This window comes from Colius striatus, chromosome Z (genome assembly GCF_028858725.1).
Source record: "Colius striatus isolate bColStr4 chromosome Z, bColStr4.1.hap1, whole genome shotgun sequence".
In the NCBI taxonomy this organism is placed as follows: Eukaryota; Metazoa; Chordata; class Aves; order Coliiformes; family Coliidae; genus Colius; species Colius striatus.
The window spans coordinates 52,376,588-52,398,117 of record NC_084790.1 but is presented as its reverse complement, the minus strand read 5'-3'; the positions used below and the strand labels follow the sequence as shown (position 1 = coordinate 52,398,117).

Sequence of the window (21,530 nt, the reverse complement as noted above, 5' to 3'; positions counted from 1 at the left end):
GGATGAAGAACAGTGTTGTCAGCAGGAGCAGGGAGGTAAGGATTCCCCTGTACTGGGCTTTGGTGAGGCTGCACCTCGAATACTGTGTCCACTTTTGGGCCCCACTCTGCACAAAGGACAATGAGGTGCTGCAGAGGATTCAGAAACAGGCTGCCAAGCTAGTGAAGGATTTGGAGCATGGATTTTGAAATGGCTGAAGGATCTGGGGCTGTTGTAGCGAGGCAGGGGTTGGTCTCTTCTCCCTAGCAGCAAGCAATAGAACAAGAAGAAATGAACTAAGTTGTGCCAGGACAGATTCAGGATGGATATGAGGAAGAATTTCTTTACTGAAAGGGTTCTCAGGCATTGGAACAGGCTGTCCAGGGAGGTGGTGAAGTCATCGTCCCTGGAGGTGTTTAAGAGATAGCTGGATGCTGCACTGAGGGAAATGATCTAGTAGTTGACAGGGCTGGGACAAAGGCTGGACTCGGTGATCTTAAAGGTCTCTTCCAGCTGAAATGATCCTATGATTCTCTCCCACACAAAGAGCAGCTCAGAGAGGAAGAAAGTAGGTCCTTAAAACCCCATTTCACTAACTCAATGCCTGCAACACCAAACAATGCACAGGCTTGAATTTCAAAAACCCTTCACCCTTTGAACCACATGAAATATTCCAGCATGTATAAATACGTCCTGGGGAAAAAAAAAAGCCAACAAAACACAACCTTTCTTTGCTTAGCAAATATCTGGATTGACTCACTTCTGAGTGGATATAGTTTTGCTGGTGGGGGTGGACAAGGTCTCACTGGGGTCTCCTGAGGGTTCAGGCTATCCCACTGTCTTGTGATGTCACTGACAAATGCAAGTACCCACACATAAGTTCATGAGAGCAAAGGATCCTAAGGTCTCAGTCCAGAAATATCTGTGTTTCTACAAAAATGGATTTGTTGGAAAACCATAAAAAATACAGCTTGCTCCTGGGGCAGAACCAGCTTCCCCGAGACCAAAGGCTCACCAGCCACCCTGGCATGGCATGAATCAGCAAAACTCATGAATCAAAGCTGTAACTCTGGAAGAGGTCAAAGAAAAGTTCCTTTGCTGCACACAGTATTTTATTTCTGTGTACTTTGAGGAAGCATAATATGAAGGATGCATTTAGAGAACAAACTACTACAATGAGCTTCCTAATTGGGGATCTACGAATGCAGAATGGGATGTAAGCAAATGCCTGCATTAATTTATTTTCAGGAATTCCCTTCAGACCTTGTACTTTAATATTGGTCAAGTCTTCAGCAATCCAACTTCATTTAGGACACAGACCAACAGTTTACAAAATGCTTCAATACACACAAAAACCCCTGAGTTCCCAGAGTTTATATCGAATATTCCTTTCATATGCTGTTACAGCTAATGAAAACGATGAAGTATAAATAAGAACGTCACTAATCAAGGTTAGCAACTTACTTCCCCAAGCCCAACAACCATGCAGTCAGCTAAGCCCAAAATTCAACTTTTTATTAGATATTTAAAATGACATGCTGAAAGGGCATCAGTCTGAAAAGGCATGTGCATAAGCCACATAAACCAAGGCCTACCAAAGCACAGTATAAAGTCTGCTCACCATCCTTGTAATAGGTGCTTCACGGACGCCACAGACAGAATAACCATCTGGGACTGCAGGAAGGTAGCAGTTCTGTGCATGAGAACGCATGCACAAGATGAATAGCTGCACAAAGATCAAGTGACTCACTTTAACAGGCTATTCCTATCTGTAGACTTAGATTATTACACTTTCCTTTCTTGTTTTATTTCAAAATTTACTTCTAGAAGTTTGATGTAAGATAACATGGACGAGGGGACAGAGTGTACCCTCAGCAAGTTCCATGATGACACCAACCTGGGAGGACTGGCTGATTCCCCAGAAGGCTGTGCTGCCATTCAGCAGGGTCTTGACTGGTTTGAGAGTTGGGCAGAGAGGAACCTCATGAGGTTCAACAAGAACAAGTACAGAGTCCTGCACCTGGGGAGGAACAAATCCATGCACCAGTACCAGCTGGTGGTGACCTGATGGAGAGCAGCTCTGCAGAGAGAGACAGATCTGCTTTGTAATAGTGCCTCTGTGTAACCTGAACGTTTTCAGAAAGCAGTTGAGGTTCAAGGACATGGTCTCAAAGACCTTTTGCATGCCAGAACCCTTGACCCCTCTGATCCTACAGTCAGCTGACACCTGTGGCTTTGGAGCCTCACTCTTATCTTGTATGGCACTTCAAGGGCACAGGTTCATGCAAAAATACTATCTGTAGGAAACCTCAGAAAAGGAGAGTTAACTGTGGTGCCCAGTCACCCAGTCCAAAAGAAACATCCAACCTTACGCATGCGTTTCTGGCACACAAGGAATTCCCTGCATTCCAGTGATGCTTTGGTCAAATTGAAACATTTTGTCTTAAGCGGGGTGATTGTATCCAATGTGCCCTTGACTGTGAAACCACTGGAAGAGTTCTTTACAGAGCTGCTCCACTTTAAGTGGGCTTCTGCAATGTCCTGCTGCTATTTTCCACACAGTGTCCAAGCAAAGGGAGCCCAAAATGAGTCTTTAAAAGCGGACCTTGAAAAAGTCTGTGCTGCCTTGATTTTTGCAACTGTAAAACCGGGCATAACAATTACTTCTAAAAAGGACTGTGAACATGTGTTTTGAAAGTGTTGGAAGCTGTTCTGCTGACAGAAAACCAGTTATCAGAATTGTTCTCTTTTATTAAAAGGTATTTACTGATTTACACAGAATTTGTCCTTTCTGGGATCAAAATGAACACTTTCTATCAGTCTTTCTTATGTGTTTCAGAGGAGTTTCAGGCTCCTGCTTCATGTTCAAGCTGCAAATGCAGCACTGCTTAAGTGCTTCATTATTTGCATTTCCACCTATCCTGACACTTAGACAGGAAAATAAAAATTTAAATCCACTCAGTATCTAGAGGAACGCTTTAAATGCAAGATACCTCCTTCATCATGGACAAAGACACAGCGTAATTAACTCAACATTTCACTTTACAATGACAAGGACAATTTTTTTATTCCATGCCAGCTTTAAGACAAAGTAATACTTAAAAATGTATCTAGAAATACAGGGATGTTTTTCCTTTTCATCCTTCTATGTGCATGTTATTTTTTTCTGTCACTGTCCAAAATTGGTAAAACACTCCCATTACAGATAAGCAAATGCTCGACTTTTATTCAGTGGAGGACCTAGAGTGCATCACCCAGTCTTGATTCAAGCACATGCTTTCCTGTCCTCTCAAACCAAGGTCTGGGGCAGGTAATTCACAAATCTAAGCTCAGGAGGGGCTGATTCAAAAGTACATGGAAGGTGCTCTCCAATTCTGGCAAGTGATTTGATCCCCCCAAGAAAGTAATTTCAGAGACACATCCCACCCTCCCAAAAAAACCCTCCAACCCAACAACAAAAACAAAAGAGCAACTCCTCCACAAAAATCAATGGGAATACGGTACTTGGCTTTTGGAGATGAACTATCCTATTGTGACCCATTCTAATTCTTCCACTTGGAGAGCAAAAATCTTTTGAATGTCTAGAACACAAAATCCCTTTCCTACCTAGAAATCATTATATAAAATTTACAACTTGGTGATCTAGAGAGCCTTCTGAAAACATCCTTTTGCCATTTGCCAGTGGTTTGTCTTCTTTTTCTTCCCATTTTTCCCCAGTTTCAGCTGTTAAAGGATGCAGATGTGTTTATCTGGAAGCAAAACTGTTTTACTTAGAATCACCTCAGATTGCAAGGAGGTTGACTGGTGGTCAACATTCTGGTTTTGACATGCAGAAAATGACAGTGTACTACTATAAACAGAATAACAGAATCTTAAGGGCTGGAAGAGACCTCAACCACCTAGTCAACTCCAAATTTTTAATAAAACTACTTCAAGTGCTAAGACAGAATGGATGGTCTCTTTCCATCGCATAGTTTAACAACACACTGTAACACACTATGACCTCATGTAGAAATGTCAGAAGCTTCCTGAGAACTTTGCATCATTCGCAAAGACAAAGAAAGGTAAAATCGGTGGTCTGCTAGCTCATCTCTCCTCCCTTGCAATATAACTGATCTAAGTAGGCTGTTAACAGCTAAAAATGAATCAAAATGGTCTGTCTGAAACACTGACTGAGATAACAAATTAACTTGCAAAACCTCTATAAAGCTGAAGTTACAACTGAAGCGTGGGTAACAGACTGAACATGTTTTAAGACCATCTCAGATTTGTGCTTGGGAATGTAATAACCATTTTTGTTAGAGAGACACATTTTCAGTGTTCTGAAAATACAGCTGCGAAATGAGTTTTTTGTTTTGACCTATTGCTCTTCTACATGCAGTGTTGCCTTCCTGTAAAATTTCAGGATTAATAATACGTAAGTATTTAGATCTTGAAAATATTGATTGTGAGCTTGCTGCAGGAATTATTAGGTGAAATCTTACAGTCTGCATTGTTTAAGAAAAATTAAATGATGACAATATCCCCTTCTGGATCTAAAATCTATGAACACGCATTCTTATTAAGAAAATAAGTTTCTGAGCATAGCTGCCACTTCAGTTGCAGAAAATGAAGGAATACAACAGGATTTATCTATATTTGTTTGTTTAAAATATGCACTAGAGTTGTCTATAGCAAGCAGCAACCACTAACTGCAGACACATGTCACTTTCATACAAAGCAGTCAGGTACTGCACATAAAGTTCAGCCCAACAATCAAGGAGAAATGCACAAAAACGTGGTTTTTGTATGAGACAGTACTTTCAGCATAGACAATCAGTACTTTGGGTGAGTGGACCTGGGTATTGTTTAATACCCAGGATTCATTGCTTACAGCCTGCCAGCTGACTCAGCACTCACACAGATGACAATAAAGAAAGCAGAAAAACCTCAAACGCTCTGAGGAATGTGAAAAGTCGCAGAAGAAAAATGTCATGAGCGTGTAAATCATCAACTAAAGGCCTCAAAATATTATTTTTCCTGTTGATGTACAAAAGTAAAAATTCAGTCATCTCCTCCAAAAATAAAAAGAAGACGCTTCTAAGAAGCCCATTAAACGGGCATGGCCCTGCTCACATGTTTAAGTTTCTCACAAAAACACAGTGAGTGCTTCTTTCACCAACTAGCTCCTTGCTATAGAAAAACACTTCTTCAGAATCTGGAAAATGCTGTTTGATCTCAGTAAATTACATCTCACTGCTTGTCGGCTTCTGATTGATGGTGTAACTTAGGGAACAATATCTGTGTGTGGAATACTGTCTGGAGAAGCAGTCAGGGATTATTGAAAGTACAGTATTTATGCGGTTTAAAAATCAGTGGCACATTACGCACACTTTTTTCTAGAGTGAAGAAAAATTACTGGAGTGCATTTGGGAACAAAGGGTATAAGGTCTTTTGTCTATTTGTAAGAACACTCAACTGGTAAGACTTCTTAGTGAGTTAGTAGTGATGGATGCCAGAAAAAGTGTCAACTGCAGTTGAGCATAACACCAACTGCTTCTTTGACCAATGGGCAGAAAGGAAGACGTCACTGTTCAATGGTGGTCAGAGAAGAGGGAAGAAAATAAAATTGAAGAAAAGAGAAGGAAAATGAACCAAGGATCACTGATTTCTCTAAGCCATTTAGAACTACTGGAGAAGGAGAAAAAGTCTAAGGTTTCATCACACCACGTGTTGTTTCTTCATCTATCTGATACGTCGCAGTTAGTTGAAAGACTTCCATAAAACAGCCACTCTGTAAGAGCAGCCACTTCCTCAGCATTATGTCATTCTGGAGTTACTGAATTCAACCAGTGCCAGTTTACACCAGCCACAGGTATCACCATATACAGATCTCAGCTTCCAAAACTGCACTTGAGTCCTTAGGGTCCCATTGTGACACAACCATTGTTATTTTTCACCACAACACAGATGCAATGGACACCATGACATTTGCCACTGAAAGGCCATGACTGAAAACAATTATGGAACCTAGGCAACATACACTCCATTAGGTATAAAGAGGAGAAGATTCATTTCAATATATAAACGCATCAAAGAAGAAAATAATGATGAATGCTCCTGCCAAGGATGAATACTCCTGCCAGTGTCATGACTGTTCAAAACAAACCCCAAACCCACACAAACATTTGGCAGGTGCAAAGCAAACAAAAATAAATATTTCTCACAGCCTATGTGAAATTAAACTGCTGAATTAACTGATTGCTACAGAAGGATAAAAAGGTGAAAAGCTTATGTGAGGTTTAGTTCAACTCAGAGAGCACACGTCTGCTACTGCTAACTGAAATGATGGTTCAAAGGCAATCAGCAGCTGAGGACACCTTTGAATGCTGCAGGAGTATTGAGGATTTTGGACATAGGAAGTAGCATCACTTTACTCTTCCTCTGTTTCCCTAGCATCAGTTACTGCCTCGTTCCAGAGACAAGGAAGCAGCTCAACGGAGTTGGTCTACCCCAGAAGGACCACGTTAATGATCAGGTTTACACTCTACCTGCTACCAGAGAAAGCGAACAAGGACGTGAGAGAAACACTGTCAGAACCCCAGGGTAAATTCACCAACACTTTCCTGGAAATCACTGTGGATTATAGTAATTTTTACGACAGTCAATAAACACTGGACATGAAAAGAAAAATCTGTCTGCAATAGTTTTAAATGAAATAACTCATCAGTGTGATGACTCTGAAAGCCAATAAGGAAATAAGTCTGCAAAGGGCTTCATGACATTGTTGGGATGCAGGAACAGTTCCCACATAAGGTTCAGAAATGACAGAACTGCAATGGCTCAGTGGGAAGCCTGTGGAAAAAGTCAGGGAGAACATTTCTAAGAAAAGAGAGGAAAGGCAATTCCAGGGCTGGGGCAAAGACGTTTCTTTGTTCCTGTGAGGGAGCCAGGTGGTGCACACCAAAGACAGCACATCATGCAATTGTTTGTACCACGTGGAGTCATACACAGGAGCTGAAAGGGTTGACTGTGATCCTGAACCACAAGACTTCTGAAGTACGTGCTTGCACTATTGTTCAGTAACAGACCTATGCCGCCACTTCACCACAAGCCTTCCATAAAACAGCCACCATCTTGTGAACACCTACTTTCTGATGTCTAGCTTCCTTCCCAGCAGCAGGCTCCTGGGAGCCTGTGCCAAGCCAAGGCAGTCCCAGATGCCCCAGTGGGTGCACTTACCTTTCGCTTTTGACTCTGAGTAGGAGGGGACTTCCTCAGAGGTCACGATTTGAGGGAGGCACGTGGAAGCGCTGACTCCCTGTCCCAGGTAGGAAGCGGGTGGGTAGTAGGAGCACATGCGGTACTGGGAGCTGACGGTGTGGCGGCTCTCCATGCCCTTGACCTGTTGGAGAGGGAAGCACAACAGCAGCCTGTGAAAGCTGAGCTCAGCATCAGGTGGGCAGCCTGCTCACTGCCCCCATACACATGGCTTTTAAGGAGTGGATGGGAATTAAAATTGTGACATTCTGGCTTTCATTTTTTGCTTTTGTTGGATCATGGAAGGCCCATGCTGCTCAGCTACAGGTGAGCTGGTGTGGTTCAGGACATGAGCTGTGAGCTGGCAGCAGCAACACCAGCATACCTATGGTTGGTTTACCTTACCTCAAGAGAAGCTGCAACTGGCACACAAGCATGTACCCTTCACTGCAAAAGGCACCCTTCCGCATCCTCAGCTTATGTATAACACAGATACCACAGGAATCTTTCAAGACCTCTTCAACTACATGTAACCACTGTGAGAAGTGAAGTGTCCATCCTGTCTCCATACCTCCCTAGAGACAAATCCATCTCAGACTACTGGTAATTGCTCTTCTGGGGACCTACAGGTAGGATAAGGAGGGCAGTCTGACCAACTGACTTACTCAGGACATGCTCTGTGGTGCCTGAGTAGTGGAGCAGGCACAAACACATAACTTCTTACATCCCAGTGAGAGAGTAGAATATTTTCCTGACTTCTCCACAGAACCCAAGCTGTAGAAGACTACATGGGAAGCCTGTTGTGTCTGTCTGGCACTGCCAGACACCAGGTAAAACAACTCCACTGTGTTAGCACTGCGTTCCCAGATAAAACTCTTCGCCCTCCTGCAGTAAAATTGGCAGCACTGAGCAATCAAAGTTTATCCAACTCCAGTGACCTGAAATCATCCAAACTGGTCTCCTCAGAGAAGTGGTAATGCTTTTAAAAACTCTTTTTTCATGAAAAATCTACTATCTACTGTCATTTGTTCCAAAGCCCTACAATATTGGCTGAATAACAGAGTCCAGAGGGTGGTGATCAATGGCACAGAGTCGACTTGGAGGCCTGTGGCCAGTGGAGTTCCACAGGGATCGATTCTGGGGCCAGTCTTGCTCAATATCTTCATCAACGACCTGGATGAGGGGACAGAGTGTACCCTCAGCAAGTTCCCTGATGACACCAAACTGGGAGGACTGGCTGATTCCCCAGAAGGCTGTGCTGCCATTCAGCGGCATCTCGACTGGCTTGAGAGTTGGGCAGAGAGGAACCTCATGAGGTTCAACAAGGACAAGTGCAGAGTCTTGCATCTGGGAAGGAACAACCCCATGCACCAGTACAGGTTGGGGACTGAACTGCTGAAGAGCAGCTCTGCAGAGAGAGACCTGGGAGTCCTGACTGATAATAAGCTAACCATGAGCCAGCAATGTTTCCTCGTGGCCAAGAAGGCCAATGGCATCCTGGGATGCATCAAGAAGAGTGTGGACAGCAGGTTGAGGGAGGTTCTTCTCACCCTCTACTCTGCCTTGGTGAGGCCTCATCTGGAGTACTGTGTCCAGTTCTGGGCTCCTCAGCTCAAGAGGGACAGGGAACTGCTGGAGAGAGTCCAGCACGGGGCCACCAAGATGATCAGGGGACTGGAACATCTTTCATACAAGGAAAGGCTGCGGGAACTGGGGCTGTTTAGTCTGGAGAAGAGGAGACTGAGGGGAGATGTTATTAACGTTTATAAATAGCTAAAGGGTGGGTGTCAGGAGATTGGGACATCTCTTTTTTCTATAGTAGCTAGCAACAGGACAAGGGGTAATAGGATGAAGCTGGAACACAAAAAGTTCCACTTAAACATAAGAAAAAACTATTTCATTGTGAGAGTGACAGAGCAGTGGCACAGGCTGCCCAGAGGGGTTGTGGAGTCTCCTTCCTTGGAGGTCTTCAAGACCCACCTGGACATGTTCCTATGCGACCTGATCTAGGTGACCCTGCTTCTGCAGGGAAGTTGGACTAGATGATCTCTAAAGGTCCTTTCCAATCCCTACCATTCTATGATTCTACAATTCCATTAATGTAACGTAGCTCCAACAGATACAGCCAAATACTTCACAAGAAGAGGCTTTTCAATGGGAAAGGTAACACTAGCTCATCTTCCTAAGTCTGCTGGGCAGTCAATGATTCCATAGTGGAATGCTTCTGGGCAGAGAAAAAATATCACAATTGTCCTAGGTATAAAAGTAGTAGTGCCAACAGTGATGCACGTCCAGCCATGCTATTAGAAGTGCCCCACAGCCTCTTCAGCTGCACCTCACCTGGGTTAGAGGAGCTCTGCCCACGCCACTGCAGCTGCCTCAGGTGCTGTCCAGGCCCCACTCCCAGCCCTGCCCATGCCCGGGCAGCAGCAGAAGTGGTGGGTGAATCTGCTGTCCCAGACAGTTGCCCAGTGCCAGCACACCCCCAGGGTCTGTCTGCTCCTGGCAAAAGGAGCCACTCTCGTCTTGTAGCCAAGCAGACAGAATGCAGACACTTCTTGTTTTGCAGTGGTTCCCTTAATGATTCATTTCAGATGCCTATCAGGAAAAACATGGCCCATGCCACACAAAAATCCTGATGCTGCTCTCCAAGTGTGGCAGAGGGCAACATCCCGCTTTCCACATGCAGCCAGGCTTACACCAAAACCAAGTGCTTAGAGAGGTGGTGGCTGTTTTACAGGAAGCAAAGTGCACCTCCACCCACCTGCTGACAGCAACATAGTCACACATGTTTTCACAGGTGCTAGAGGGATTGGCATGACACGTTTTTAGTTGGTGAAAGTTTTTCTATAATAAATAAAAGTAATGCTTAAAAAGTTATTTTTCTACCATCTACACTATATGCATGAAGGAAAAATTCAACATGCACTGAAGTTTCATCCATGATAAATTGTAAATGGCTCTTAGAAAAATCTCTCATCCCAAGACTGCACCCAAAAAAGCCACTGATGTCCCCTCTGCTCTTTTGAAAAAGAGCAGTCTCCTCTTGGAAACACATCTGTGCTTTGCACAGACTTCCTCAACAAAACCCAGGCTGCCTCTGCCCTGAAACTGTAGATTGACAATACCAACTGCCCAAAAGTTCCATCCAAACGCCATTTTGAGCCTGCACACCTGCAAAGCTCAACAGCTCTCAAAGTAATGGGGAAAAAAAAGTTAACATCCTCTGTGCCTGCCATCTTGCACACACAGTCTTCTTTCCCTCAGTGGGGCAGGGCTGTTGGCAGCATCTGCAGGTCTCACGTCTCCACCTCTCCCTTGTCCACATGTGTACAACTGAGAAAAGGTGGCCTGCAGGAGCCAGTATTATTTCAGCTGTAACAAAATGGAGGGATGACTCCCTGGCACTGAAATGATCACATGCATGTTTCCTCTCCCTGTAGACTGGACGCAGTGGCCTGTTTCCTTTCAAATCTTTTCTTTTAGGTTTTTCTCAATGTCTTCAAAAAACAGCTCACTAAAATCTCTGGATGCAATGAATTATTACTACTATTATTATTAGTGTGTGGTAGCTGGCTAGCAAGAGACATGTTTTATAATCTTATTACCCACACCAAGTCTACGAACCACAGTTCAACCGACAGCCAGAGGCTTGGCTCTGCAAAGAATATGCTGTGTATTAACCACTGAAGAAAATCTAAAAGCTTTTGGTTTTGTTTTATTAAACTGTTTAGAATACACACAGCAGTAAATCTGAACCATAAGGTTTCCTTTTTATAGTGCTTAGCAATCCTATTTTACAGTAACAATAAAAAAACAACCAGTCATAAAAATTCTTGACCTTAGTGCTGCATTAAAAAGGGGGCTTAGGAGACCATTACCCCAGGAGAAGGGGCGTTTGCTCTGTATTAACTCCTGCAGCTCTGGAGGTCCTTCCACATTTTTGGGTGCCAGAAAGAGAAATTAAAACAGCCCTGGAGAGGCCCTGAAATATTCTTATTATTTCTAACCCATGACAATTCAGCCTTCCAATCACTGTAGCGAGGTGCCAGTTTTGGGATCCTTCCCTGGGTCCTGTCCTGGAGGAACGCTAGGGTCATAGAGGGATTGCAGGAGGGAATGCCTCTGGAGTCTCCTCCTGCCACCCTTGCCCCTTCCAGCTCCACAGCAAGGCCAAGATAGACAAGGGCTGGGACAGTGCCACAAGCCACTCTGGTTTGTATCACCACAGGCTATGCACTGTATGAACAAGGCATCTTCCAGGCGAGAAAGTGCTGTGTAAGGGAAAGGCAAGAGAGCAGGGAGCAAGCTGAGCTCCGAAACTTAGCAGCCGAGTTGCTGACTGACAGTACATCCTGTTCCAGCCACACACTGCTGATGCCCTGCCCCAGATGCAGGACTGATTCACCAAGTACCTCTCTGACCTCAGTTGGAGACACAGAACATTGAGCAGCACATTTGGCCTATTCAACATTTTCAAGTTCTCCAAAATTGTACATCACAGTGTATACACATTAACTTTTTAAAGGATGCTTAGACCTCACAAACAAATAAATATAGCCTGATTAGAACACCACACATGCTGTAGCAATTCTTTCCCTGTTCCCTTGCAAAGGTAATGGGGGGAATCAAGAGGCAGCTATAGCTTGTCCATGAACAGGCAAGACGAAAGCAGGATTTGTCCGTCATGGAGCACAACAGTCAGCACAGCCCTACAGCAGCGCCCAGCAGTGACGGAGTATGTAGCAAAAGCTAGCAAAATATGAAAAAATGTTCCTGCATCAGTTCAGTAATTCTTGCAAACAAACTTTCTCAACAGCTGGTGGAAGAGCAACATATTCTCTTTTCAGCTCCTGGCAGCATCTGCCAAACCTCTATACCTCTTCTTCTGAGGATGACCCAAAGAGAGGAGGTAGCTAGACCAGAGACAGAATGGAGGCAAGGATGGCACAAGCGGTGGCTCACTTCTTCCATCCCCAGAAGCTTGAAAATGGTCCTCTCCTTTCCATATGACTTGTTCAGACAAAACATCACCCAGGTAATTCTTATACTTGTAGAAGCTGCCAGTGACAATCTCCTTGCAAGCAGTGTCACTCTTAGCAGCACCTTCACATTTTGCAGTTTATCCTGACTATGGGGCTTATTCCCAAGTGGGATAAATAGGAGGTCGCTGATGCTAACCCTGGTGGCTAGGGCTGCAAAAAAAGCAGAGTGACAGAAGAGATCAAAGTACTATCCTTCAGCATTGCCATGGCTATGCCACGTGATCTTGGCCAAATCACTTCACCCAGGCTATCATAGAATCACAGAATGGTAGGGCTGGAAGAGACCTTTAGAGATCACCTAGTCCAACTAGGTGAAGCAGAAGCAGGTCAACCCAGATCAGGTTGCACAGGAACGTGTCCAGGCAGGTCTTGAAGACCTCCAGGGAAGGAGACTCCACACCCTCCCTGGGCAGCCTGTGCCAGGGCTCCCTCATCTTCACAGTAAAATAGTTTTTTTCTTATGTTTAAATGGAACTTCTTGTGTTCCAGTTTCAGCCCATTACCCCTTGTCCTGTTGCCAGATACAATAAAAAAAAGCGATGTCCCAACCTTCTGACACTTACCCTTTAGATATTTGTAAATATTAATGAGAATCCCCCTCAGTCTCCTCTTTTCTAGACTAAACCACCCCAGTTCCAGCAGCCTTTCCTCATATGAAAGATGTTCCAGTCCCCTGATCATCTTGGTGGCCCTGCGCTGGACTCTCTCCAGAAGTTCTCTGTCCCTCTTGAGCTGAGGAGCCCAGAACTGGAACTTCTATCCCTTTGCCTCACTCGTAACTCAACAGCTGCCTTAAAACCAGTTAATTATGGAAACAGAGAAAACTCTGTTAACATAACCCCTGTCTTCTACCTTGGTTTTAAAAACAAAGCTAGCTTCAGAGGACATAAAAATACATTTTGCATTAAAGTGCCATTTGCAAACAACAAAATTCACAGGTCGCTTTTTGGCAAGAGATGAAAAGGCATTTGCTGGGCACTGGAGTTTGAAATTTGGACATCAAGAATCTTCACTCTCACTTATGGGCTGTGTGACCATAGGTAAGTTATCATGTTACCATGGGCCACTTCCCCGCCTCAGTTTACCAATCTGTAAACCAGACTTGCCACGACTCTCCCACCTTGCACTGCTTGCATAGCCTGTGAGTGGACCTCCTGTAACTACTGCGGCAGTCATGCTGCCCAAGGTGGCTTTGTTTCATTCCTAAAACCAGCTAAGCATATTTTCCAGCCCAAGGAAAAATGAGTGTATGATACCCTGCTCTGACTTACTTGGATTCTAGCACAGAAAATACAAGAGACATCTATATCTGTCCCTCCTTGATAGACAAACTTAATTAACCTTTGCTATTCTGTTCCAACCTAGTCTTTTAGACAAAGGCAGTGACCCATAAACAATATGTTACCATCAGAATCTCAACTGCAGTGACACCTAGAGATATAGCCCTATCAGCAGTATCGGAAAATAAACCACTTAGATTAGTTCCTCCAAGAAATATGGATTGCATTCATGTCACACATGAGCTGTCAGAAACATTAGGATACTTTTAGCATAAATCTGTATTGTGAAGGGTATGTTATGAATATAGTATATAATATGCTGCTTACACATAAAATTTGGATTGTGTCAGGTGACTTGCACAATGTGTATATATTTACATAGACATGCACATATTTTCCACATTTTACACCTATTTCTAGGGAGTTAGGTTGCACATCTCTGCAAGAAGACCAGGCTTATTGGAGGAAAAACTGTGCCAGAAATGAGAAACAGGTTGTGGAAGTTCCAAAGAGAATCTTTTCCACTAGCAAGCAGTTATTCTTATGAGTTCAACTTGCTAGCTGCTCTATCACAGCCACGCTTTTTGGGATTTAGCAATAGCTGGTTTTGTATGTTTGTAACTTTTTAAGAAATCCTTAAAGTTTCCTACCTCAGCAATGCTAAATGTTTCATCTCCAATTAGTATGTGTAATTCCTATAATATGTTGAAAATGAGTTGGAGTTTCTCAGTCTGACTCTCACCAATACTTATTTCAGGTTTCTGCTCTTAACTGGTTTCAGGAAAAAACAAAATAGTCGATGTTTCAGAATACTGGTTTGCCAAGATGCATTAAAAGAAAGAAAAAGGGAAAAAGGAAAAGAAAAAATGCCTCCGAGTCTGACACAGAAAATATGTGAAATTCTGAAATTTGTCCAAAATCTCCAGGCCAACCTTAGCCTTCCTCTGAACCAGAATCCCTGGGGTTGCCACAGTGACAAAGAAAATGCAGCCACTGGGTGTCCAAGTCTAGAAGCACATTCTGCATCTTTCAGATTTTTAACAGTCTGTCTGTAGGAACCTGAAGAGTTTTAACACTTTTTGGGCAGGTGCTGGCTCACAAGGAGCCCCAGTTATCCTTGTGCTGTGGGTTTCATGCCAGCAGTTTCACTGTCAGCTTGGAAAACTAGAGCTGATTAGATTTGAATGTGTCCATCAAGTTTTTACTTTTGTCATGGTAAGAAAATACTGCAGTCATCCCATCATTTTCTAGGTGCTGTCCTTAAGGTGGGCAGCAGTGAGACCAGTTTCAGAAGCACCAACTTCCACTGTATACCAATAGGCTCTGACTGGCAAAGCTAATGTTGGTGAACACGTTAAACTGCTAATTGGATTGAACGTGTATAAATTCCCATTGTAATGAACAATTATGAGATCTTCAAGGGAGGGTCCAGATGCTCACAGAGAACTGGAGCGAACAGAGATGCAGAGTAACCACGACATGCTACATTTCCTCTCTGAAGTAAGCTTGTCTTTTCTTCAGGTGCAACACCAGACATATCTGATTGTCTGCCTTGGAGCTTGCAAAAGTGGCAGAATATAAATGACTGAAGGGGTCTTGACCAAAACTATCATCTTCATTATACTTATCAATTCATGACATGGGATAACTGTATACAAGTGAACAAAACCCACACAGAAATACCTAAAAATTATGCACCTCTATGAACCCGCTCAAGTGTGCAAGCCTCTGCAAAGAACAAAGACTAATGAAATTTGACATTAATCTACATTAAAGATTCGGTGATTCAGTTTATTTGCCAAGGCTCAATGAAGCATTAATCCTCATCCCATCCCACACACACTCACACGTTTCCTCCCTGGCTTTTCTCCCTTGCTCCCTAAATTCTGAAACGACAGACAGCTGGGCTACTCAAGGCCTTCTCTGCATACAGAAGTTATCTTCCTTTAAGAATGCAACTCTCCTTGTGTGGTTGGTATTCCAGGATAAGGGAGCCTCCACCAATACAGGCTGGAAAAGGCAGGGGTCTTGTCTTCACTGCTTAAAACTATGGTACTTTCCAGCAAGCACATAGGTGGCTTATACCAACAAAGAAAACCTCCAGTAAGCTCTGAGCTTAGCAGACTCTTTTGATTTGGTTACAGTAGGCACTGCACAGCGATCATTTTGGTAAAAAAGCAAACATCAGAATCCCTGATCAAAACAGTTACAGCACTACCTGTCACATGAGCAGACTCACTGGTGCTGGAAGACTGATTTAGAAAGCATGTGCACATAAAAGAATACACCTAGCTAATACAGAAAGTCTAGCAAAATTGCCTGCATAGGCATAGCACGTAGTGTTGCCTCTTGAGAGAATCAGCCTGCATAGGTTTGCCAGCAAAACACCCTCGAAGTATAAACAGGGTCTGATTCCTGTTTGTGGACCATGCTTTGAAACTCTCCTGTAACTCCCTTGTCTGTGCTCATTCTTCTCCATTTAACTCTGTGCTTCTGTGATCTTTTCTTGCTGGTAATTCTCCATGTGCAGGATCAATGCTTAACCACATGCAGCAGCTGAGAACTCATTCCTCTGACAACAAACTATCTTCAGTGCCACACTGTTTTACAACCTTGGCATCACTGCACCCACCACCATCAAATATTATCTAGCCTAGCTCTCACTAAAACTTTTGTTCAATGTTAAGCTGTCTTAACAGTATGCAAACCCTATGATTCGTAACTTTTCTAGCAATAACAATCCTTCTTGCACATCAGGCTCTGAGAAAGAGTTTGTGCATTACATGACACTGACCTTGAACAACATTCTGCCCTGCTGAAGAAAACACACTATTTGCTTTTATTTAAGGAGTGTCAAAGGTCCCAAAAGAAAGAGGCACAAGAAAACACAAGAAATCTCACGGTGAGACAACAGAATCTCTAGGCCAGGACTTCTTATTCATACAGTCTAGTTTCCAATGACAATATATGACAACAGAACCAAGAAGACCCATCTTCATTTTAACATTGACAGTACTTCAACACACCCTCATGTATCTCTTACTCAAACACTATGTGTTAGGATGGTCAATACTTGTAATTTACTTTCCTTTTACCCAGGCAAGTAAATGTTGTTGCCTCTCATTTGTGTTGTGATGGCATCTCCAAGCATCGCTTCTAAACTAGGTTCTTACAAGTCTGGTACTGCAAATGCTTCTAGCTGAAATACTGTGCTATGAAGTGGCAGGTTAACCCAACCAAGGAAAATGTAAATGCTAAAAAAGCACTGGCACCTCACCTCATTACCATACACAAAATCCTATCCCCAGCTTGCCTCCATTAATTGTCCCTCTGGTCTAGTGATCAAACTCAGCAGCTAGAGAGAATGTTATCAATTAATCTAACTGAAGAGAGGTATCTCCATGGATTTGAAGGTGATTGCACTGAAGGCTATCAACAAATTGGCAGAAGAAAGCTCTTGTGGTGTGGGCTCACACAGCAGAAAGAAGAGAGATAGTTCTTTTCCCCATAGAGTTGTACGTGTGGCAAAAAAAAGGACACAGAATAGTACTAAATATGTACTGCTGTAAAGCCATGATCTTAAAATTCGTGGATCTCCCAGCTATTGCCCCAGGAGGTCTCTATATTTGCAGAGGGTCCCTTCCACAAAAAAAAATGATGCTCATGTTCTATGGAAGAGGTCCGCCCTCTCCTGCTCTTGGACAAGAGACACAAACACATGCAGATTCAGAGTGTATAGCTTCCCTCCTGAGCTCAATCTCAGACAGAAAAGCACCACTGCAGTCCATGACCAAACTGCCTCTGGGTCACTAAAACGTCTCTACTTACTTTGCCAAGAATCCTCAGCCTTGGCAGATTTCCCATTTTTTCCAGTCTCTGAGTACTACTGAGTTGGAGGCTACAACTATCAAGCCCTAGAGTGAGGGCTGGCTTTATATCCTAAGTAAATATTCAGAGCTCTCGTGCGAACCTCTCAGGCACAGCCCATGACCTGAGCTACCCAAGTCAAAATTGCAAGTCCTGGAGCCGATATAGCCAGATTAGCAACACACCATATCACATTCAACTGACTGCCACCGACCTATTGCACAACAGCACGGTCTTCTGGGTCACTTGAGTACCATGAATGTGAAAAGATGGAAGGGAAAGAACAGGTTCCTGAAGAGTAAAGCCTCTCAGAAATGACACCTGAAGTTCCCAGGATGCTATGTTGCATAATTCAGATGGACTTTTTCTGCAAAACAGACCATAATCTATGACATAATTCAGAAGATAAAATCAAGTGGGTGCCCTTTATCTCTGTTTGTGGGAACCTACCTGTACCTGTACCATTGCTTTTGTTGTGCTGCATGATAACCACCCACTTCAGCTAACCTTCCTAACACGAGTCCTAATTCCACCCTGGAATCTGGTTCCTGTTCTGCACTGCTACAAAACCAGCAAACAGGAGGTCAGAATCAGGCCCAAGAAACATGTTATTGCCTACCTCACTATTTCATGTAACACCTCTGTAACAGCCTACCTGCCACTGCTTGCCCGACTGGCTTGGCATGTATGTTGCTGGAAGGCTTCGGAGACTGTTTTTCATGGCCGACCCTATAATCGTACCCCCTGACTCACTGGTGGAAGACTCGCTGGCCACCGCCATTTGGTACTGGGAGTAGTTGTACAGGTTGTTATAGTAAGGATACAGGGACGGCTGGTAAAAACTGCTGTAGTAGGTGGAGTCCACAACCAAATCAGACGTGCTCTCCAAGTGCCCTCTGCTGGGGATGGAAGGGATGTCCTGGATGAGCATCCGCCCCTCTGCAGAAGGAAAACAAAACAAGCCATTATGAAACAGAAGGCTCCATGAAGACCATTACCTTTCACTGTGTGAAGAGCTACTACTTCTCCTGAGTGCTGGAAGAGAGCAGTAAATAGGAAGAGGTGTGAGACTGAAGGGAAATATGGCTGGACACTCAAGTGGACTCACCTCCACTCAAAGCCTGAGATGACCACTTCCACACACTGCAGACTGCAAAACTGGAGACAAAACCAACTTCACGTTAAGACAATGATGAGTCCTCGAGCAGCATTAATTTATCTGAGAATGGCTTACAGCCACTAAGACACGGTCTCCTATTATTTTAAAATTGTGAGAGTGTGTCAACTCTCTTTTAACTCCCTGGAAGCACAAAGGCTCTAGCTACAGGACAATCTCTCTCCAGCCAGCATCTTGCTGACTGGAGAGAACATGCCTCCAGAAAACGCAAACAGACAGAAGGCCAACAGAAGCTATAGTAGTGAAAGCACCATATGATCAGCCAAGGTATCTCAGAAACCCATGTGCTACCTCTGAGTAGCAAGGTCCTCAATTCTTGCCCAGCCTCCATACCCAAATTTACCTCCTGTGTACCCACAAAATCACAGAGTAGAACAAGCTTCCACAGCACTTGCAAGAGGATGAGGAGGGGATTTCTCCTGACTTGCTGACTGGATTCTGGAGTGTCTCCAGCCTGGACATCAGCTAGCTGCATTCCCCACAGGCTGTCTCTACAAGGCCTGTCATTCCCTAAGATGAGAGGGATGTTTCTTCACCAAAGATTTCTTAGGTCCCATTTTCTGCACTCCAGTGTCAACCAGTGCCTTGTGATATTTGCAAGGATGGAAAACAAAGGTGGTTGTTGATATTGTTTCTCAGCCAAGTTCCCTCTTGACACGCTGGTTACCCATCCAAGCCAGACAGCAAAGAACTGCCATGAGTATACTTCTTCATATTAAACTGTGGAACAACTGTAAGTCCCACCATATATGCAGCCCTGGGTCCAGCTCACATCCCTGTAAAGCTGCTGAGCAGTGTTTGCAGCATCATGATCCCTTTTGCAAGGAATTCCTGCTCTCCCCATGATGTTATCTCACTCTACCATGGAGGAGAAGAGGACATTGCTTAAAGCACACTGATGAGCTCTCAAGGGCTATTGGTATAGAGGTGAAGCAGCATGGACAACAGCCACATATGAAGTAACAGGCCTAAGAGAGATGTCAAGCAGGTTTTGCCCAATTTACTTCACATTTTTCTCTTGGTATTTCTGTACCTCTATTACTTACCTGCAAAACAAATATGGTGGTACCAGCCACTCTGAGCTGTGGTAACAACTTCCACTGTACTATTAGCTGCACACTAGATCTAATGATCAGTTTTACTAATTATTGACGTTTACAATGCAAATCTATTTCGCATCTTCAGCTATAATGAAAGCTGTCTGCAGTCGCAGATAGTCTCCTTCCAGGTCACTAAATTATATGGTGCTCCTATTCAACTCTTGCTGAAATTTTGCTGGCATCAATGAACTATACTTGTTTATTAGCAGAGTGCTTTATGCCCTCTGCATCTCATTCTTCTGCCCCTCAGACCTACACAAGCAAGAACCAAGCCAGGTGGCCTTTCACATTAGGAGTGCCCATCATATTCGCACACAGAAGAGAGGAATCTGCAATGTCACAAAAGACTCTCCACAGTGTTTGCATTTCCGTATTTTTATGGAATTTTACTATCGCAACCTTTCTGCATGTGGGAAGACCTCTCTTCAAGCCTTTTGTCCATGACTTAATTGCCACTGAAAAGCCAACAATTCTGATATATCACAGAACAGGCCTGACTCCATTCCCCAAAATTAGCTCCAAAATAAAGCTGTGGTCCAACTGCTCTGCTTTTCATGCTGTACAATAGAAGCTGAAAGCAAAGTCCTCCAAACTGTTCCCTGCTGGGATACAGATTTTACGTGAGACACAGATATGCAAGGACACTGGCCACAGAACTTCTGATAGGGCTATGTGATGTTGCACAGATGTGCAATTTCTTCCAGAACTTCTGTAGTGTCTTTCCACTTGCAGTACATCGTAAGAAGGAATAATACTCTCCATTAAGAATACTAGCACCAGGAAGATGGGGCATCTTTACACCTACACACTAACAGTGAGCCTCCCTGAGCTGTCAGCAGCTAAGAGGGAGATAAAGTAGCATCTTTATCTGTAACTTTTGGAAAGGTCTTGTGTACAGCATGGGACAAGATGGGCTAGGCTAAAACAGAAACCTACCCATAGATAGCCACATCCTTGATGTCTCCGTTATATTCTTGTGGCTGGCAGAGCTACAGCTCCTTCCTGAAGAAAGAGCAGCATTGACAGTCTTTTGCTTCACTAAGTAGAAGAAAAAAATGTACCCTTACCCCTTCTTTATCATTTTACCTCCTACCTTAGGACTACCATCACTTGCCCCCAGAGGTGCAAAGGGTTGTTTTGCTGCCAGTCATTTTTCCTTTATCTAGGTGCACAACAACCACCAGCACTTCAGTGTTCAGAGTGGTCCACCAAAACAATTCTCTGTTTCCCTTCTGCTTTCCAATAGCCTCTACAGTACCACCAGCTGCCTGTTCAAAGACTCAGTACTGAGCTTGTAGAGCTGGTCATCTGCTCATTCATCTACTCATGTACCCATACACATAAACCCCTAGGCATGAGCAGCCTGGGGCATTTCTCCCTTACAAATGCAAAATTATGGAATCCCTGGTCCTTGTAACATCCCTGGCACATAACCTTTCTGACCTGTGACCACTCCACAGGGCTATGCCTCAGCAGACTAACAAGAAGAATAGGAGCCATGGGAAAATCCAAGTGATGGGACAGACAAACCTAACTACACACAGAACTAGGACCCCTACAATGGTGCTGGCCAGAAGACTTACTTTCTCTAAACCCAAGGTCACATCATGCTTCTGAAGACAGAAGGACTGGCAACATCTGATAAAGAGCAGGAGAAAGCTATCACATGCTTCAACTCACACTTTCCTCCAAATTTAGGAGATGAGATTTTCTTTTATGTCAGGCTTTGGGACAAGTCTCTGCTTTTTTGCATTTTTTTCCTTTTCTGTAGCATCTGGAGGAGATTTGCTGCTTCACCTGGGAGAAGGGATACATCTCATACAAGACATAGCTTCATGACATC

At 43.8% G+C, this 21,530-nt stretch overlaps 1 protein-coding gene across 1 annotated transcript in view; it reads right to left on the bottom strand.

Moving 5' to 3' along the window:
* Window positions 1–21,530, bottom strand: part of DMRT1 (doublesex and mab-3 related transcription factor 1) — a 62,974-nt gene that overhangs the window by 22,468 nt on the left and 18,976 nt on the right. The window contains exons 3-4 of the mRNA XM_062018694.1: window positions 18,066–18,349; window positions 7,201–7,363 (exon numbers count right to left, since the gene is read on the bottom strand). Of these exons, the coding sequence (XP_061874678.1) occupies window positions 7,201–7,363; window positions 18,066–18,349 (447 nt within the window). The remainder of the gene's footprint in view (window positions 1–7,200; window positions 7,364–18,065; window positions 18,350–21,530) is intronic.